Source organism: Embiotoca jacksoni, unplaced genomic scaffold, assembly GCF_022577435.1.
Source record: "Embiotoca jacksoni isolate LCO1_2020_lvr unplaced genomic scaffold, fEmbJac1.0.p SCAF_41, whole genome shotgun sequence".
Taxonomy (NCBI): domain Eukaryota; kingdom Metazoa; phylum Chordata; class Actinopteri; family Embiotocidae; genus Embiotoca; species Embiotoca jacksoni.
The window spans coordinates 1,853,416-1,875,418 of NW_027185394.1; the positions used below are offsets into that span (position 1 = coordinate 1,853,416).

The window sequence follows — 22,003 nt, forward strand, 5'->3', positions numbered from 1 at the left end:
CGTATTTAAAGTACAAGATCTCCGTATTTATTCCACCGAGGTTTTACAGATGTTACATTGGCAATATTTTGAGTATGAAGCAATCATTTGTTTTTTTATAGTTTAGGTTTTATCTTTGCAGAGAAGCTGACCTTTGTTTTGACCGTTATTATTATCAGTTAGTGCCAAAAAAACAAAACTTTCCTGCAAAATCAGCCAAATCTGGATGTCAAAGTAAAATAATAACTCTTGACGAGCTGCGAGGAAAGATTCAAACACACAAAAAGACAACTCATGTCAACTGCCAGTGAAATTGTAAATTACCATCTTTTTATTTCACATATTTTCACAATATTTTCAAATGACAAGCGTTCTGGTTAGTGTTTTTATTATTTATTATCATTTTTTTTTTAATTCTCATTCTTTCTTTTTCAACACAGCTATTCTATGGACATTCAGGAGGAACCGAGGTGGGGGGGGGGCGAGGGGAGGGTATTTATTTTTTTGACTTTCTTTAAGACGGAAGCGGGACTTCAAGCATGAAGGACAAATAATCAGAACCACATCGGGGTGTGTGGGAGGACGGGGGGACGGAGGGACGGAGGGACTGAAACTGAGACGAGACGACGAAGAAGAAAAAAGAAGACGAAAAGAGAAAGAGAGGAAAAGGAGGACGTAAGTGGGAGGAGTGCAGGTACAGGTGTGTCCAGGTGTGTGTGTGTGTGTGACTGTGTGTGAGTGTGTGTGTGTGTGTGTGTGTGTGTTGCAGTGTGTAGTTTTGTTTTTTTTCTCCTTATTCTCAGTCCGTCCCTGAAAACTCGCGGCTGCATCGTCTTCTTTTGGTGTTTTTTTTGTTGTGTTTTTTTTTACATCTCGTTCCGTTGCGTGCTTCGGACGACTTTTTTTTTCTTATAATCTCCACGTATTCAAATCTTTTTTTTTTTTTTACATGAATCGTGGTTTTTGCAGGTCTGTCCTCTGGCTGTGCAGGAACTTTAAAACTACAGTAACAGTGCATGTCTGGCTTTATAAATAGTTTATTTTTTGAAGGTATTCCCCTGCATGTGCATTAGCGTGTGTTGCGTCGGTGTACTCTGTGTGTGTGTGTGTGTGTGTGTGTGTGTGTGTGTGTGTGTGTGTGTGTGTGGTGTGTGCGTACAGTATCATCTCCCTACCTATTAGTCCAGTGCATAATTTATTTGTAATGTATTTATTTGATATTATTTGTTTTGCTTGGCTCTTTTGCTCGTGTGTTGTTGTTTTTAATGAATGTGTGTGATCTTTCTTTGTACATGGCTCGTTCCTCGTTGGTCAGTGTCTTGGCGTGTGCGTGTGCGTGTGCGTGTGTGTGAGTGTGAGTCATTCGTCCGTCCGTTTCACAGGGCGCTCGGGTTCCTGAAGTTGTGGCCTGCGAAGCGAGCCTGGTCGCCCAACTCCTCCTCGATCCTACAGAGGAGACAAAGAGACAAACACAACGTCTTCGTTAACGAGGTGTTTTGTCGCTTCCAGCTCGAAGCCGACTGACGTCTTTGAAATGCGTCACATAAACCGTAGAAGATGGAATCTGCTTTACTTTTTACAAACAGGAGGAAATATTGCATTTGTTAGGGACTATTTTTGGAGGCTGGATTAACCAATATTTTGTGTTCTTGGGAATATTTGTGTACGAAGGTTCGATCAAAAGTATTCCAGGTGTCGTCTCTTGATCGACATCAACACGTTCACGTGACCGTTTGGGATTTCAACCGTGAAACCTGAAACTGGAGGAACAAACTCCGCGACACGCCTCCTTACAGCCGAGTGTTCCTGAGCCCATGCAGTGATTTCCACTGGTTCCTCTCCCTCCGCTGTGAGCGGGCGTGTTGTCATGTCGGAGAACCCTAGTTGCCGTGGCGACACAGTTTTATCGTTTTATTTAAAAAAAATGTAAATGCGTTCACGTGGCTGCTACTATTATGACACCACCTCATTTCTCCCTGTGTGTCCATGCACATGCGTGTGTGTGCGTGTGTGTGTGTGTGTGTGTGTGTGTGTGTGTGTGTGTGTGTGTGTGTGTGTGTGTGTGTGTGTGTGTGTGCGCGCATGCTTGACTGCACTGATTAGCGTTTATCTCTGGTTAATGCCTCTGTAAGTCTTTCCACCCTCCACCTCTCCTGCATCTCCTCTGCGGTCCGATGGGATTACGCCGTTGAGCCGATCCCCCCCCCCCCCCCCCCTCCTCTCCCCTCCCCCGCCTTCCCCCCCGTCGCTGACTGGCTCGGACACATGGGGTGACACCCGGCGCTGCTGTCGCCTGTCACGTCAATTAGCTCTCTGGCGCTAAGCACCGAGACCCAGCGGCCACCTGAGAAGCCGTTCCAGCGCTGCTACTGAAGCCCAAACACGGGAAACGGATATAAAAAGCCCGCTGCTCCAGATCTTACCCTCCCTCTTCTCCACGGCCTCCACACCTCTCTGCCGCCGTTAAGTTTTAGACTCTAAACTGAAGCAATGCTCCCGACTGTTCTTCGGTGATTTCAGCGACGACCCGAAATGAACACGACTCATTTATCCTAAAAACTGGAACCTGAATAAACACCGCTGACGAAGCTCGCATGAAAGAGCGGGATTACGTCGGCAGCACACTGACCTCATGAGCTGGTTGTACTTGGCCAGCCGCTCAGATCTGCAGGGGGCGCCGGTCTTAATCTGCAACACAAGAGACGCACGACTCGTGAAACATGACAAGACAATAAAGATGTCGCCAACCGGGCGTTCATACAGCACAGATTGAAAAAGAGTGGTGAAGGTTTGGGTTGAATACAGCGTGCAGTAGTGGTGGTTAACGTGCAGAAATGTACTGGAATCAACTCGTATTTTGCAATTAACTTAAATCAATTCAATTTATAAATTCTGCTTTTTATTTTCAGACCACCTCAGAAACTTATAAATTCTTCTAATTTGAAATCTTTTGGCTTCATATGAAGAATTAAATCAACGAGCTGCTGAAAATTCACTCATTTTAATAAATTTGGATTTTTATTTTAAGTGAAAACTCCGAGGAAACTTTTTTGAGGAAACTTTCGGTTTGTAAAATAAATAGTGAAAACAATGCGAAACATTGCAGTTTTTGAAAGTAGCCTGCGTGAACATACGTTAAATTTAAAACTATTGGAGCAGCTTTAACCGATCAGTACGCACCGAAACTCCACAACCACTGCAACTACATTTAGAAAAACAACACTCGTACTGAACCGCCAACGCCGGTCTCTGATTGGTCCACCCTTTAGCGTTAAGGTAAATGCGAACAGGGTTTCCAGACTACCGATGTTTTAAATGGTGACGTTTTAAGAGTGGAGAGTTGCTATCTTACAAGTTCCGGCACATTACGATAACTTTGTCGTTTCTTCGTTGTTGTTTTGCCGGATTTACGACATAAAACTAATTATTGAAACAAAGATCAGTTTACGAAAAAGAAAAATTGCGACACGCAAAAAAACTCAACTTTGAGTTAAGTTTAGACAAAATAAATAGGCTAACAAAAAAAGTTGTTTTGTTTTTGTTTGGGTGTGTACCTGTCCGGTGCAGAGTCCCACCACCAGGTCGGCGATGAAGGTGTCCTCCGTCTCCCCCGAGCGATGGCTGACCATCACGCCCCAGCCGTTCGCCTGAGCCAGTTTACACCTGAGACCAAAGTTGTACTTTTATTTTAAAGCAATTAAAACCCTAAAAAAAAAAACACGTCACATTCAGTCTCATCGCAAAGTCTCAACAACCCGTTTGTTTTTAAAAGCGTATGAACCACAAATAGTCTTGTTTATTTTAATGGAGGCAGCTACATGGGAGCACGTCCTCTCCACACCTGACGGCATGTGTTGCGCATGTTAATTTCAGGTTCATTAATCTGATGGTGATGTATTTGTAACAGCGGCTCCTCTGACACGTTAACCTGCTAACGAGATGTGAATAATTAGGACGTCCACCGACGCCTCTGGGGTTCTTGTGATTCCCTCTCGGAGCCTGCTGAGCTATTTAAAGAGCAGATAATACATCAGATTAACGACACAGGGAGCTTCGCAATACATCACCTGCACTGTCATCAGCACCGCTTCTGTCATTTCATCTTTCTCACCCCTCTGACCCCCCCCCCCCCCCCCCGCCCCCCCTCCCCCACCCCGCTGTATTTTAGCTACCTGGTCATGACGGATAGCTTCATAATCCCAAAGGACATTTTGTTTAGGCCTGAGATTGATGACACACACACACACATTCCACAAAGGTATTAATAACTATAAGAAACAAGGCAGCAGCATCAGTACGTTTGACTGACAGCTAATCTTCACACACAAAAAAAAAAACTCCCGTCACTTCCTGTCCCTTCGTTTATCTTCTTTAAATGTCTTTGGTGTCGCACCTCGTCGCTGGCGCAAGGTCAACATGGCTGACAGGTAACGACTGATGTGACTGACAACATGGTGACTACCCCTCTGTGTGTGTGTGTGTGTGTGTGTGTGTGTGTGTGTGTGTGTGTGTGTGTGTGTGTGTGTGTGTGTGTTTCCACATGCGTGACTGACAGCTGTGCCTCTCTATATCGTCTCAGCCGAGACGGACGACTCTCTTCGACATGGCCGAAGGTCCCCAGGTCAGCGGCCGTGTATTTATTTCTATTCCCCAGGCTGTGAGGCTCAGGTCTGTCCAGAGACTGCATATAAAAATAGACGTAGCTTTCAGGTCTGACAAGCAAGGCTGACGCGGAACTGCAATACCGCTGAGGACCTCTAGGGGGCGGCTCCATGAAACCTCATTAGATACGAAGTCGGTAAATTATGGTGTCATTGCAAGTCACTTGTGATTAATCTTCTGGCGGTACTTTGGAAAATAATCTCGTCATTAATTAGATATTAGCTCTCAAATAGCGGTAGGTTTGATTGACAGGTTTCCGCTATAGGTAGGCAGGTGTAGTATCCTCTGAGATAGAGTCAGATTCACCCCTCGCTCCGGCCTAGATCGTCCAAATATGGTCACCTGGCTCCAAAATACCAAAATGCCAATGAGTGACGTCACGGTTGGGTTTGTCCGGCAGCACCACGTGGCTCATTTGCTTCATACATGTTTACAGCCTGTAATGTCTGTAACTTTGTCATCCTCAGAAACTTTTGTTAAAACTGGTGTAAATAAAACTAAAGCTGTGCAGGAACTGTACAGATAACCCTCGAGGCGGAAACCACCCTTTAACACTGTAGCTGCTCGTACATGTACTCCCAAAGGAAGTGCTCCACCTTTGAAAGACCCTCCACTTCCCCGTCACATTTTAATCCTTCTTCTACTTACATGTAAGAAGAGAAAGCAGACGTACCCCTGTATGGCCTCGGTGACTGAGCCGATCTGGTTGACTTTGAGCAGCAGGCAGTTGCAGGCTCGCTCCTCGGCCGCCTTCTCTATCCTCTTGGGGTTGGTCACCGTCAGGTCGTCCCCGACAACCTGGATCCCCACCTGGGCTGTGAGGCGGGACCAGGCCTCCCAGTCGTCCTGGTCGAACGGGTCCTCGATGGACACCACTGGTGAGGAGGAGGGAGAGATGGACAGGTTTTAAGGAAGGACTTCTGACCATTGAAAGGTTTTAAGGAAGGACTTATAACCATTGAAAGGTTTTGAGGAAAGACTTCTAACCATTGAAAGGTTTTGAGGAAAGACTTCTAACCATTGAAAGGTTTTGAGGAAAGACTTTTAACCATTGAAAGGTTTTGAGGAAAGACTTCTGACCATTGAAAGGTTTTGAGGAAAGACTTCTAACCATTGAAAGGTTTTAAGGAAAGACTTCTAACCATTGAAAGGTTTTGAGGAAAGACTTATAACCATTGAAAGGTTTTGAGGAAAGACTTCTGACCATTGAAAGGTTTTAAGGAAGGACTTCTGACCATTGAAAGGTTTTAAGGAAGGACTTATAACCATTGAAAGGTTTTGAGGAAAGACTTATAACCATTGAAAGGTTTTGAGGAAAGACTTCTAACCATTGAAAGGTTTTGAGGAAAGACTTTTAACCATTGAAAGGTTTTGAGGAAGGACTTCTGACCATTGAAAGGTTTTGAGGAAAGACTTCTGACCATTGAAAGGTTTTAAGGAAGGACTTCTGACCATTGAAAGGTTTTGAGGAAAGACTTCTGACCATTGAAAGGTTTTAAGGAAGGACTTCTGACCATTGAAAGGTTTTAAGGAAGGACTTATAACCATTGAAAGGTTTTGAGGAAAGACTTATAACCATTGAAAGGTTTTGAGGAAAGACTTCTAACCATTGAAAGGTTTTGAGGAAAGACTTTTAACCATTGAAAGGTTTTGAGGAAGGACTTCTGACCATTGAAAGGTTTTAAGGAAAGACTTTTAACCATTGAAAGGTTTTGAGGAAAGACTTCTAACCATTGAAAGGTTTTGAGGAAAGACTTTTAACCATTGAAAGGTTTTGAGGAAGGACTTCTGACCATTGAAAGGTTTTAAGGAAAGACTTTTAACCATTGAAAGGTTTTGAGGAAAGACCTCTAACCATTGAAAGGTTTTGAGGAAGGACTACAAGTTTACAAGTGAGTACTTTACAGTAAAATTTCAGGAATTAGCAAAAAACAGTACAAAAAGTGCTCCACCTGGGTAGTTGCTGACGAAGCCCTGGTAGATGTCGGCCAGCTCCTCCGCCGTGATGTGTCGCTCTGGATCTGGTGGGGATTTGAAGTCCAGGTCGTATTTCCCTTCACGGTAAAACTCGGAGGCTGCGACGTCCATCCCGACCACCACCTTGTCCGTGAAGCCGGCCTTCTCTATGGCCGTCTGCAGCAGCTCCAGAGCTGAGGGGTGACGGGCAGATGGACACGGCGGAAATATGAAGTTCAACTAGATGGATGTGCAGATGCTGCCGAGAGCCAAAAAAAACCCTCCAATTCACGAAATAATGTCTGGTCCTGAAAACCGTATTCCAGTCTGAGGCATGCAAACCAAAGTGAGGTACTTCACATGTAAGCAGAGCAGACACTTTGTTTTACAGTTTTGAAATGTCAAGTTTAGTAGTAAAGGTCAGATTAAATTGCCAGTCGCTCAAAATGAAATCTTCTTTCCCGGAGCCGCGAGCTGAAGAAACCCAAGGTGGTCGACGCTAAACGGATTCAACCACAATTCAAACTATACTAAATCTGGCATGTGATATTTAACAGTTACAGAGGATGTGAAATTGTCTTTTCTTTCTCACCTTCACTGTTCTCCAGGATGTTGGGAGCAAATCCTCCCTCGTCTCCCACGTTGGTGGCGTCCTGGCCGTATTTCTCCTGGATCACCCCCTTCAGCGTGTGGTAGAGCTCCGATCCTATCCTCAACGCCTCCCTGAGACACGGCGGAGGGGCGACAAGATCAAAAAAAGCATTAATATTCAGTTATAAAAAGGATTATTGATGCTGAATGATGAAAAACAAAGAAATACTTGAATTGGTACTTGCTTGTAAAAAGTATTTTTGAAGATAAATTCTTACTTGAAAGATTCGGCCCCGACTGGCAGAACCATGAACTCCTGCATGGCCAGCTTGTTTCCTGCGTGAGATCCTCCGTTTATCACGTTAAAGGCCTGACGAGGTCAGAAGAAACAAAATTATAAAACACATCAAATACGTTTTCAGTGTTTTATTAGATGATTGAACCAATAAAGATTCTAAATAATCAAAAACGTGACTCTTTATAGAAGTAAACTAGAATTCCAAAATCTACTCAGGTGATCCTCGAGTCCGAGTGAACGTTTGAACCAAATTTGAAGAAAATAGCAGCCCCCGTTGTAGCAAACAATTATTTCGTAGCATATTGAACAAACACTTTTTACGCGGTAATGCAGGAGTTACGCAGTGATTCTGAGTCTTACAGGAACCGGCAGCACCAGCTCTGTGTTTCCAGCCAGGTCGGCTATGTGGCGGTACAGGGGGACGTCTTTCTCTGCCGCGCCGGCCTTGCAGATGGCTAGAGACACTCCCAGGATGGCATTGGCCCCGAACTGGGCTGTTAGAAGACAGGAAATAATGGATGTTCATATGAGTACAAAAAAAAAACCTCTAATTTTTACTGAAAAAAACAACAAAATGCAGATACGTGGCAGCCGGTCCACATAAACAGTAGTTTGGTGTATTTTTAAAGGGATGCACGTTGCAAAATATATATAAAAATGAAATAAATTAGATTACATTTTAATTTCCCTTTTCTTTAGTGTCTGGTTCAGTTTTTTATAACAACACTTTTGTACGTATTAAATGCGATGTTAATTCTCATTAAAGCGATTTTAAAATGCCAAAAACAAAAGTTTTTTTAGGGTTTTTTTTTCTGATTAATTAAAAATTCATCTATTTATTCTAGTTTTAAAAGCTGGCAGTACATTTTTACCAACATTTTTTTTTTCTCCTTAAATGTCTTAATTCTCATTCAAGACCATTTCAATTATTTTACCAATCGAGATTTATTACTGTGGATTGTTGTCCCCTAAATTAAAGACCAAAAGACATTATTTGGTGTCATTAAATTGTGTGTATTTAGTAAAAAAAAAAAACTGGTTTTACTCTCCAGCTAAAATCGTTCAGGGTTTTCCGCGTCGACAGAAAGTAAATTACAATCTTTTCCCGACACGTTCAGCTGCAGTTTATTCTGACAGCTTTCCTGTACTTGGCCGACGTTAATTTCTCCCGTCAACATTACTGCCTGAAATGATTAGTGGACGTGATTGTGGATTGAAATAAACGAGCAGTGCACGTATTTATTAAGGAGGCACGTTTGCCAAAAGCCCGCAATCCATCGCCTCCGTCTTGTTTCCCCGTCTGTATTTACGCCCTTCGTTGCACCGCGAAGGGCCTCCGCGATGAACCTTCAGTGAAAGACGTTTCTTTTTTTAAAGCGTGCTCGTCGGAGGACGTCGGAGGACGCCGGAGGACGCCGGAGGACGCCGGAGGCTGGAAGGAGACTTCCAGTTGGCTCGTGGCGCCAGTCGTCGGGGCGATTTGTTTTTTTTTCACTCACACTTGTTTTCCGTGCCGTCCATCGCGATCATGGTGTTGTCCAACTGCTCCTGCTCCACCACGCTGACGCCCTGCGACACGCACGGACACAGAAACCACACAGAAACCACACAGGTGGACGCGCATACAGTCAGATTTATAGTTATGATGGGGAAAATGGACTCAACCTGCCTGGTTCAACTCTGATTCAGTTTTGTTGGTTTTAAATTAAGATTAATGCTGAACGATTCTGGATAAAATAAGGATCATGATTTTATTTCTATTTCTTTTCGCTTGGAATTGACTTAACGAGTCTTAATTATAATTCCATTTTTCAGTATAAATGTTTAGTGCGTTCATTTACCTCAAACGAATCGAGCGGTGCCTCATACAGAACCGGCGTTGTGCCGAGTTCTGCCGACCCGCTGAGAATTATATTCTCCTCGCGAGGCGCTCCTGATGTTTTCGGCCATTTTGTCTCGACAGTGTGAATTTCACACGTTTTTATGACGACCTGAGCTGAAATAACAGGAGATGCTCTGCCACGCTGAACGGCGAACCAATCAGCGACTAGCGTCTGCAGTTAGGTGCGTTTGTCCCGCCCCTCCTCTCGCTGTGATTGGCCGGCTGGGTATAAAGGGAAAGTGACGAGCGCAGCGTTTTACCAAAATGTTGAAGATTTGGACAACTCTCAGTAACCGGAAAAAAATTCCAGTGCGGGACACTTTGGTGAGACGCTGATTGGATAAAATGAACCCGAGGTCGACGCCCAGTAGGATGTAAACCTGATAAACGTTCACAAACCTCGTAGCTACAACCTGAAAAAACTCCATTAACAAGACCGGCTGAGATTTTTACAGAAAATACTTTAAATTGCATCTTAAAATGGTGATTACTAACAAATATATAAATGTTTTTGGTGACTTACAGAGGCTATGAGGGCCGGACCCAGAGTATCGTTGATGTGGCCGACTGCTTTCAGAACACCTAAAGAAGTCAAAGAAGAAAGTAAGAGACAGAAAAAGAGGAAGCAAACTTACCAGCAACAGTAGAAGAAGTGAATCAAAGGTTTGTTGAATTGCAGTGAAAACAGTCGCTTTTAATGTATTTGTTTTCTTAAAGTTTTATTTTAATATTTTTGATATAACAAGTGTGTGAAGCCCACGAGTTCATAAAGTTTTTTCAAATTCTTTACAGAAATGAACCAGCGAAAAATGTAAAATCTTTCACATATAATGAGCTTGAAAACAGTTTTTTTTAATCCTTAATAAAGTCTTCGTGTTGACCTTAACGCTGTTTTTAAGTGTGAAACTGTTAATTACAGAAACTCCGACACTAACATTAATCAGGGCCGTGTTTCCTGAGAGTCAATTCAGCTTCTTTCTGCCACCTAGTGGTCACGGTTACTTAATGCAGCTTTAAGTTTTTGTTGACTGTTGATCTCGCCTTCGTACCTTTGCCCTTGTAGCGGCTCTTGTCTCCATCTCGGAGCTCCAGAGCCTCGTAGATCCCCGTGGACGCTCCGCTGGGCACCGCAGCCCTGAACACACCTGGAAAAACAACAAGACTTTTGTTTCTCTGTCTTCCTCCGTTGTTTACGCCACCATTTCCTTCCACCTGTTTCCGACATTCTTCGTGTTTATTTCATCCGGGTTACAAAAGCGTTTTTCACTCTGCACAAAGAGTCCCGGTCCTCCTAAAAATGAGAATTGGTCGCCCTGGACGGAGGTCAAATGAAGGTCACACAGTTTTATAAATACAGCAAAGATGCTGCAACACTGCCAGGCTTCTTTTTTGGGGGCAAATTTCTGACATGATGAGTGAAGACATCTTCATCACGCTCTCCCTCTGATATTTGCAGACGGGCTCAGTGGCGGTCACCTTTTTCCGTGCGGAGGTCCACTTCCACCGTGGGGTTTCCCCGGGAGTCCAGGATCTCCCTGGCAACGATGCTGACGATCGACATCCTGAGAGGCGCAGAGAGGAGAGGAGGAGGCTAAGCTTGACTTGGTAACGTGTGTTTTACTGTGATATTATATTAAACATACGGCGGCTTCAGACTGAATGGAGAGAAAAAAAAAAAGCAGGATTTGGAAAAAAATTCAGAAGGAGCGAAACCTCACGGATGAAAAAAAGATCTATTTTTACACACCGAACAGGCAACAAGCTGTCACAGGAGACGACAAACAACATCACTATCAAAGCTCACCACGGAGGACTCACACAGGAGTCTCACACTCTCACACACACTCACACACACACTCACACACACACACACACACTCACACACACACACTCACACACACACACACACACACACTGCAGTTACTTTTGTTTCTCGAAGCAGCAAAAAAAACTTCATGAAGCCGGAGACGTAAATTATGCATCAGTTCATAACTGGAATCTGCCACAATTCAACTCGTTTTTTATGGTGAAATTCAAATTATTTTTTTTATATTCAATAAAACCCAACAATGCATTGTGTGCATCAAAGTTAGATTTATCACATTTTTGTCCCACCGTTGTATAAAAACAGTGAAAGTCGCGCTGCTACATTTCAAAGCACTTTCAGTAGAAAAGAGAAACGTAATGACGTCCACGTGGCTCAACACGCGGTCCTCTCCTGTCGGGTGTTTGCTTCTTCGGGAGGATGGAAACTCTACGGATCCAAGTTCAAGCCCACCAATAAAAACTGTAGATCTTAATTGCTTGATTACGTCCAACCAAAGAGGGTCAACTAAAACCTTAATGAGCAAAATTCAGCTGCAGCTGAAGCAACTTTTCGGTTTACGATAAGATGGTGACGATATTTTCAAGCAAATGATTTACGCAATACAACTAATACATTTTGACATCATAACTAAAAGTCCATATATATATATATATATATATATATATATATATATATATATATATATATATATATAAAAAATTTTAAAAAAAACTAAATATATATATATATATATATATATATATTTAGTTTTTTTTTTTTTTTTTTTTTTTTTTTTTTTTTTTTATAGATTAAATCTAAGTCGTGCAACCGAGCCCTTAACTAAATCCAGATTTCAGGAAACCAAGGGTCCGTTATCGGTTGACTTTTACAACATCAGGTATTTCATTGCTTTTTGTCTGAAAACAACTCTTTTTTTGTTGTTTATCTCTGTACATTTCGTTTTCACTTCTAATGTACAACATAAAAAAAAAGAAGAAGCTGTTTCACTGTGAACCGCTCCACATCACAAGAAGAATAAAATGAGTTCATTCCCTTTGATGATCCACTTTCAATTTTTCTATATCACCGTGACATTAATAACCTACGAGGATCCCAAAAAATATAAGAAGCCCCGTCTCTTCATTATTAATGATGTTCTCCTGTGTGGGAGTTTCCTCTTTCTTTCTCCTCATTGATATTCCAGGCACGCTGCGTTGTAACTGCAACGATATGTAAAAAAAAAAAAGGGCCCTTTTTTAAAAAAAAAGTATTTCTGCCATCCTCGTCTCTCTGTGCCGTTTGAATACTTTATCGATCTGCGAGCTAAATCTGTCTGGCTGCTACCAACCTGGCACCGAGGCGGTCCCCTTCGAAAAATGTACCGATAAGAGCGATGGAGATTCAGAGGAAGGGCTGGCGTCCACTCCCTTTCTGATTTGATCTTTCAGCAGTGAATTTGACAAAGCAACACTTATCTATCCTGCCTGTAAAAAGTGATGCATCCTGTGTGGCGCCATCTGCGGTCAAATCTACGGAGAATTACTGTTTTGCATTTTTTAACTGCAGAACATAATGACGTATGCAGTTTTTCACAACTCCAAAACTCCCGGTTGTATCCAGGTATTAACACAGACTGGATATTAAAGTGTTCGTAGCTTCAGCTCTGTAAAATGGTTCTGATCCAGAAGTGTCTTCAGCTGCAATACCAGCGAGTGCCACTAGAGGTCGGCTCCAAAAAGCCTCCGGCTCCATAGACTCCCATTCAACTTCTCTCATCAAATCCAAAGTGAATAAAATGTGTCCATCAGTTATCTCGGTGTTGTTAGCTAAAGTCACTCCTTCTTATTAGTTTTCTGGAGGTCCATCTGAAAATAATCCCTCATTCATTAGAAAAGAAGATTCAAGAAGACCTGTTTTTGGGGGCGTGTCTGTTTGATTGACAGGCCTGTGGTGCAGTCAGGTTACAGCTATCGGTGGGCGGGACGTAGTATCGTCAGGTTTCCGATCAGATCGGTCAGATCCACCGCTGGCTCCTCCCCCAGCTCGTCCAAATATGGTCACTTCCTGCTCCAAACCGCTCCGAACTAGCAAAGATGGTGACGGACAGAATCTGAACTGGAGGATTCATAACGTTCACAAACCAACGTGGTGAAAACACATTCTGTTGGTTTGTTTCTTTAGCTGTTTTCCCCGCGTCACCTTTCTCCTCTTCTTCCTCCAGGACGTAAATTCCCCCGACGTGTGATGACGCTTTTTAAACCCGACGCAAAGTCACATCAGCCCTCTATTATAATTATATTCTCTCCATGTAGCTCACAGCAGCTCTGAACCATCGCTCGCCTCGCTGTCGGTTGATTACGGCGTCGACGCTTATTCGTGGTCTTACACTCGTTGTAAAGTCACGGGGGATAAAAAAAATCTTTTTAAAAAAGAAGCGTCAGCAAAATGTGTACAAAGTGTATAAATGCTGCTCGGCAGAAGAAAAAAAAAAAAGCACATAAGGTTGGCTGCGTGCAGGAGCATCCACTCACTCAGGAGAAAAAAGGTTGGACGTATGCGTGGGTGGTTATTTCTTTATTTCTCTACTGGCTTATATTAGTTTTATGGCTTTATCTTTTTCTTTTCTTTTTTTTGTGGTGCTGTTTTGAACCCCACCCTGCAGTAAATCACAGCACTGCAGAGTTTTCCCAAACAGTTCCTCCTGAAAAAAAAAGGGTGGGGGGTGGGGATGGGGGGCGGGGGGTGGAGCAGCTGCACGTAACGAAAAAAATATATTCAGCAAATAATGTCTGAAATAAACGAGTATAAATACAGGAGGTGCAGGTGAGGATCTCAAAAAAAGTACTGCAATATATATGAAATTGAAAAGAAATTGTACTATCGCCTCTTAAAGTTTGATTTGAAAAGCAGATTTGTGTTCACGCGGCCAGAAAACTTCATTTCATGTTTTTTTTTAATTATCTTGAGGCAATAAATCTCTTTGTAATATTACGACAGAGCTTCTCCCTCCGCCTCACATCCACAAACACACGTTCTCCGTCATCCTGATCCGTCACCACCTCAACCAGATTAATCTCATCGCTCTCATCTTCCATCTCCTCCTCTTCTCCCTCCTCCGGCTCTTTGCCCTGTTTTGTGCACGTTGCCGTGCGTTACGTAAGCTCAGCAGCAGCAGCAGCGAGCAGCAGAGAGGGAGGACACCCATGAACGCACCACGCCACACCTACCGGAGAGACTGCAGTGCTCAGCAGAAAATACACCAGCAAGGAAAACAAGGAGAGGGTGGAGGGAGGTGGAGGGTGGAGAGCACGCGAGGAGAAAGAGCAGGAACACATACATCTATATCTATATCTATATCTATATCGATACATATTAATATATATCAGCTGTACTACATGGGATAAAAAGGCCGACAGGAACAGAAACAAAAGATATGAAGATCCAGTAGATGTTAAAAATCATACGAGGAGAGGAAGAGGATTACATTTTTTTTCTTGAGGCCAGATGTGGAGACTGAATATTAAAGACCTGCCTCGCATCAGATAAATAACAATACCGCACTCTGGCCCTCTGGGAAATTATCTCAGGAAACCTACATTTTCTGTTCTTTTTTTTTTTATCACACAGAAGAAACTCACATGTGCTAATTTGTAAACACAGCGGGATAACGAATGATATTTGAAATACTCTAATACCCACGATGAACCCCCCAAATGCAGCAGTTTGGACTTTAGCAAGCGGTAGCTACGATCAATTAAGAAATGCTCATCGTAGCTTTAGAGAATTAAATACAGCAACACAGACTGTATTATAAAAGTGTTTGTAGCTTCCGAGTCTGAAAAATGAGGTGGAAGTGTCTTCAGCTGCAATACCAGCGAGTGCCACTAGAGGTCGGCTCCAAAAAGCCTCCGGCTCCATAGACTCCCATTCAACTTCTCTCATCAAATCCAAAGTGAATAAAATGTGTCCATCAGTTATCTCGGTGTTGTTAGCTAAAGTCACTCCTTCTTATTAGTTTTCTGGAGGTCCATCTGAAAATAATCCCTCATTCATTAGAAAAGAAGATTCAAGAAGACCTGTTTTTGGGGGCGTGTCTGTTTGATTGACAGGCCTGTAGTGCAGTCAGGTTACAGCTATCGGTGGGCGGGACGTAGTATCGTCATAACAACACCGAGATAACTGATGGACACATTTTATTCACTTTGGATTTGATGAGAGAAGTTGAATGGGAGTCTATGGAGCCGGAGGCTTTTTGGAGCCGACCTCCAGTGGTACTCGGTGGTATTGCAGCTGAAGACACTTTGGTATGAAGACATTTACAGATGAGTCTTGTGATTTCAAGGATCAGTTTTGAATCCTCGAGCTGAAAACTTGTTATTTTAACGTTACATATTTAATATCGGCGATGTTTACACCATACATGTGGTTAGAGAAGAAGGAGAGATTTCAGCGAGTGTCTGTGGAGGAAGGAGGGAGAGAGAAGATGAAATAGTGGTGAAACGTGGATTTAAATATATGCAAAGAGAGAGAGAGGATGGCCAGGAGGAAGGAGAGAGGGAGGGAGTGATGAAGGACGAAGTGGACACGAGGCAGAGCGAGAGAGAGAAAGAGAGAGGGATGAAGAGAGGAAGAGGAGGAGGAGAGATAAATAATTAAATGGCCTCGTTTGGCTGGAGAAGAGATGGAGGGATGAAGAGAGAGAGAGAGGAGGAAGAGGAGGACGGGGAACAGAAGGCCGATCGAGGCACGCGCCCCACACACACACACACACACACACACACACACTCAGAGAGAGAGAGAGAGAGAGAGAGGAAGAGGAGCAGTCTAACACATATGTAATAACACGTCCGCATTTTACACACATGTAGCCTCAGCTCGCAATTATCACAAGTGCTGCAACACAACACACTTAACGTCCACCCACACACACACTTCACACCGAGAGCACAAAAAAATCAAACACACACACACACACACACACACACACACACACTTCTCTCTGACACACACACACACACACTTCTCTCTGACACACACACACACACACACACAGTCACCTCAGAGGACTTCACACTGATTTACATTCATGTCCTGGAAATTTACCCTGAATTTAAACAAGAAAAGACATTTAGTGATTTAATGAAAGGAAGTTGAGATCGCATATTCTAAATGCAAATTTACAGACATGCCGATATATTCGTAATGTTTCTCGTTGTAAAAGCACTGTGAGCGGCAATTTCTTGTATGAAAGGTGCCATAGAAATGAAGTTTATTATTATTATTTCACACATGCAAAAACCACAGACTGAATATAAAAGTGTTCGTAGCTTCAGGTCTAAAAAAAGGTTCCGATCCAGAAGTGCCTTCAGCTGCAATACCAGCGAGTGCCACTAGAGGTCGGCTCCAAAAAGCCTCCGGCTCCATAGACTCCCATTCAACTTCTCTCATCAAATCCAAAGTGAATAAAATGTGTCCATCAGTTATCTCGGTGTTGTTAGCTAAAGTCACTCCTTCTTATTAGTTTTCTGGAGGTCCATCTGAAAATAATCCCTCATTCATTAGAAAAGAAGATTCAAGAAGACCTGTTTTTGGGGGCGTGTCTGTTTGATTGACAGGGCTGTGGTGCAGTCAGGTTACAGCTGCCGGTGGGCGGGACGTAGTATCGTCAGGTTTCCAATCAGATCGGTCAGATCCACCGCTGGCTCCTCCCCCAGCTCGTCCAAATATGGTCACTTCCTGCTCCAAACCGCTCCGAACTAGCAAGATGGTGACCGACGAACGATGACGTCACCACTGGTCGATCTAAACCTAACCGATGGGAAACGTGCATGATGTGAAAACTTCTCCACGTATTTCTCCTTATTAAAATTCATCAGCAACCACTTTATACCCTCAACGAGGTTTCCTGCTCAAATATTCCACTTATTTTATCCCAATTTGAAGAAAATCAGCAAAAGATAAATGTGTCTTTGAAAGAGCTCGTGATGGAAATACGTGTTCGCGTTTTACTTTTCCTTTGAAACAGAAGCTTCACGTACGTTATAATTTCTTCACTCAGTTTCCAAAACACATTTTGGCTTCTTTCAATGCTTTTAAATCTTCAACTTCGGCCAAGTGAAACTACTTCTTTGCAAGATATTTGATATATTCATGACAAATTTTCACTGTAGGGTCAAAATACACACCTTACAAGCACACACACACACACACACACACACACACACACACACACACACACCACCTTCAAATTGAAGCCCTGCCCGAACATCAAACACACACCCACTCCATATATCAAGGACTCGACCAAAATTGACTGCAGGATCTCATCGCACACACACACACACGCACGCGCGCGCGCAGACACACACACACACACACACACACACACACACACACACACACACACACAGAATATTCCTGCAGCCAAGACTCACATGAACGAACACACACTTGACAGCCATTTTACAAAGAAATCAGAGGAAATGCGTGAAGCAAAATCACACACACACACACACACAAACACACACACAAACACACACACACACACACACACACACACACACACACACAAACACACACACACACACACTCGATATACCAATTGAATGCATGACTCCTCTCACACACACACATACAGAATATTTCTGCAGCCAACGAAACACATAAACAAACCATTCTTCTCCAACCACAAGCGCACACACACACACACATTAACACCTAAATCTGTATCACACACACACACACACACACACACACACACACACACACACACGCTATAGTAAAATACATCAACCGCAAAACACACACTCTGCGAGATCCAATCATACACACATATGATGTTCCTGCTGCCAAAACACACACACACACACCTACACACACACATTTTGACAGCCATGAAGCCACACACGCACACACACACACACACACACGCACACACACACAAACGCAACCATTTTCCCCCAAAATGCATGAAGCAAGATCACACACACACAATTTAAACTGAAGCCTCTCACACACACACACACACACACACACACACACACACACACACACAACAAAGATGTAGAAACACAAGAGGAAGAGAGGATTTCCTGCCGTTACCTGCCTGCCGCCCGCGCGTGTGTGTGTGTGTGTGTGTGTGTGTGTGTGTGTGTGTCTCTGCTCTGCTGCCGTCCGCGACCGAGAAAAATACTGGAGAGGCAGAGCGATGGGAGAGAGAGGAAAACAGGAGGGGGAGGAACAGAGAGGAAGGGGAGGGGGGTGACTCAGAGGGGGTAGATGGAGAGAGGAGGAAGAGGAGGGTTAATTAAAAAGGAGGAGATGATGGACCGAGAGGGAGGGGGCGGGCGAAGAGGGGGGGGGGGTAAAAATAGATGGAGGGAGGACCGGTTGTCTCTCCGGTGCTGCAGTGGGGTTCAGTCCATGTATGTGGTTACATAATCCATCCTTCTCCAACACAGACATGATGATGCTGTGTGTGTGTGTGTGTGTGTGTGTGTGTGTGTGTGTGTGTGTGTGTGTGTGTGTGTGTGTGTGTGTGTGTGTGTGTGTGTGTGTGTGTGTGTGGTAGACAAAAAAATTATTCCCTTTCAGTGTGAACGCTTGGTCTAATAACGCCATTTGATTGATTGGTTAGTTGGTTGATTGGTTGGTTGTTCAGTTGATTAGTAATTGGTTGGTTGATTAGTTGGTTGATTAATTGATTGGTTGGTTGGCTGGTTGATTAGTTGATTGGTTAGTTGGTTGATTGGTTGTTTGATTGGTTAGTTTGTTGATTGATTGGTTGGTTGATTGGTTAGCTGATTGGTTGGTTTGTTGATTGGTTGGTTGGTTGTTTGGTTGATTGGTTGGTTGATTAGTTGGTTGTTTGGTTGATTGGTTTGTTGATTAGTTGGTTGATTAGTTGATTGGTTGGTTGATTAGTTGATTGGTTAGTTGGTTGATTGGTTGATTGGTTTATGATTCGTTGGTTGGTTGGTTGGTTGGTTGGTTGATTGGTTGGTTGACCTGCAGGCCAGTGAATTCCATTGAAGCTCTGAATCTACAGGTCTGGGCACTCCTACATACAGAATCATTTTGCAGACATTTCTTTCCTACTGGGCGTCGACCTCCGGTTGATTTTAACCAATCAGCATGCGCCAAGACCGGCCGCCACTCTGCCACCGCTGCAGCTAACGAATTGTTTTAATGAACACCAGCAGCTTGACGAATCGCTGAGTGTTTAATCTTGTTATTTTTGGCGGCTTTAACATACTCCAAAACTCATGAAAGTCTGAGCACGCGTCAGTCCTGGAGAAAAATTACGTATTTAAGTGGTTTTGCAGATGGGCGTGGCCAAATAACGCCTCCTAAACTGCAGCCACCCGGCAGCTACATTTACCTACCTAGTTATTATTATTAGTTTTCCGGTCGATGACAGTTGGGAAAATATGAGCACTGCGCTCGTCGCTGTCACCAGCCGTCCAATCCCAGCGAAGGAGGGGGCGGGACAGACGCGGTAAACCGCCGACGGAGCTCGCGATTGGTTCCGGCCTTTCTACGAGTCGAACTGCGACCTCGCGTGCTCTAAAAACAGACCGGTGGAGCTGTTAGTGCCGACTGGAGGCTGACACTGATACACATCGACGGGGCGAAAGGGTGAAGCGAGAGTGTGTTCATGTGTGGATTTTTTTTTTGTGCATGTATGTGTGTGTTTTTGTGTGTGCTGCCGGGGTGCAAACATCCACCTGTGTGCACGTGTGTGTGTGTGTGTGTGTGTGTGTGTGTGTGTGTGTGTGTGTGTGTGTGTGTGTGTGTGTGAGATAATCTATAATTAAATTCCCCGAGTTTAATGGGATTATCTTTGGGAGACAAGCGGCACAGCGTCCTTGACATCCATCCGCCTGGTTAGTGAGCGGCTGGTAGAGACACATACAGAGAGAGAGAGAGAGGAAGAGGAAGAGGAAGAACAAAAAAAATAAAAAGACCAGTGAGGAGATCAAAGTGCGAGAAAGGGGAAGGCTAATGAAGGAGCGCCCGCATTGTAATTATCTTGTTTTTTCTGCTGTGTTACTGCTGAAGGTCGACCGGCCTTTCCCCTCAGCAACCCCCCCCCCCCCCCCCCCCCACACACACACACACACACACACACATACACACACACACACACACACACATACACACACACACACACACATACACACACACACACACACACCCTCCCCCACTTACAACACTCAACAACCAAACACATTCACCACCATTAAAGACATAACACATGAGAAATGTACAATCAGATCTTTTAATGGGCTTTTATTTGTTAATACACAGCGTCGGAAAGATGATTAGATGCCATCCAGGCATCATATTGTCGTCGGGAACCAACCCTCTAACTGTCAGTTTGTCACAGTGGCCAAAACCTTTTATTTTGAAAGTCTTTAGTCATGTAAGCCGAATCTCAAGTTTTTTTATGATTTAAAAAGACAAATTTACATCAGTCTTTAATTTAATTGAAACGTGTTCATATAGTGCCAACATGACCTACAGGTAGGAGGAAAAACTCTCTTTTAACATGAAGAAACCTCCAGCAGAAGGAAAAACTCTCTTTTAACATGAAGACACCTCCAACAGAAGGAAAAACTCTCTTTTAACATGAAGACACCTCCAACAGAAGGAAAAACTCTCTTTTAACATGAAGAAACCTACAACAGAAGGAAAAACTCTCTATTAACATGAAGAAACCTCCAACAGAAGGAAAAACTCTATTTTAACAGGAAGAAACCTCCAACAGAAGGAAAAACTCTCTTTTAACATGAAGACACCTCCAACAGAAGGAAAAACTCTCTTTTAACATGAAGACAGCTCCAACAGAAGGAAAAACTCTCTTTTAACATGAAGAAACCTCCAACAGAAGGAAAAACTCTCTATTAACATGAAGAAACCTCCAACAGAAGGAAAAACTCTATTTTAACAGGAAGAAACCTCCAACAGAAGGAAAAACTCTCTTTTAACATGAAGACACCTCAAACAGAAGGAAAAACTCTCTTTTAACATGAAGAAACCTCCAACAGAAGGAAAAACTCTCTTTTAACATGAAGAAACCTCCAACAGAAGGAAAAACTCTTTTTTAACAGAAGAAATCTCCAACAGAAGGAAAAACTCTATTTTAACAGGAAGAAACCTCCAACAGAAGGAAAAACTCTCTTTTAACATGAAGACACCTCCAACAGAAGGAAAAACTCTCTTTTAACAGAAGAAACCTCCACCAGAATGAAAAACTCTTTTAACATGAAGAAACCTCCAACAGAAGGAAAAACTCTCTTTTAACATGAAGACACCTCCAACAGAAGGAAAAACTCTCTTTTAACATGAAGAAACCTCCAACAGAAGGAAAAACTCTCTATTAACATGAAGAAACCTCCAACAGAAGGAAAAACTCTATTTTAACAGGAAGAAACCTCCAACAGAAGGAAAAACTCTCTTTTAACATGAAGACACCTCCAACAGAAGGAAAAACTCTCTTTTAACATGAAGACAGCTCCAACAGAAGGAAAAACTCTCTTTTAACATGAAGAAACCTCCAACAGAAGGAAAAACTCTCTATTAACATGAAGAAACCTCCAACAGAAGGAAAAACTCTATTTTAACAGGAAGAAACCTCCAACAGAAGGAAAAACTCTCTTTTAACATGAAGACACCTCAAACAGAAGGAAAAACTCTCTTTTAACATGAAGAAACCTCCAACAGAAGGAAAAACTCTTTTTTAACAGAAGAAATCTCCAACAGAAGGAAAAACTCTATTTTAACAGGAAGAAACCTCCAACAGAAGGAAAAACTCTCTTTTAACATG

The 22,003-nt window shown here is 43.1% G+C and overlaps 1 protein-coding gene across 2 annotated transcripts; it reads right to left on the reverse strand.

The window, feature by feature from the left end:
- Positions 1 to 287: 287 nt before the first annotated feature.
- Positions 288 to 18,505, reverse strand: LOC138209966 (gamma-enolase). Of its 2 annotated transcripts, none has more exons than XM_069168810.1 (13): positions 18,277 to 18,505; positions 10,845 to 10,930; positions 10,418 to 10,513; positions 9,892 to 9,950; positions 8,986 to 9,055; positions 7,847 to 7,980; positions 7,467 to 7,558; positions 7,190 to 7,320; positions 6,594 to 6,791; positions 5,315 to 5,516; positions 3,534 to 3,642; positions 2,609 to 2,667; positions 288 to 1,425 (listed from the first exon to the last, which is right to left on the reverse strand). In XM_069168810.1, exons 2-13 carry the CDS (start codon positions 10,927 to 10,929, stop codon positions 1,356 to 1,358), a joined length of 1,305 nt encoding a protein of 434 aa, XP_069024911.1. In that variant the 5' UTR covers position 10,930; positions 18,277 to 18,505; the 3' UTR covers positions 288 to 1,355. The 2 variants fall into 2 exon arrangements, with proteins under 2 accessions (XP_069024911.1, XP_069024912.1); XM_069168811.1 differs by lacking the exon at positions 18,277 to 18,505 and adding an exon at positions 13,086 to 13,179.
- Positions 18,506 to 22,003: the final 3,498 nt, after the last annotated feature.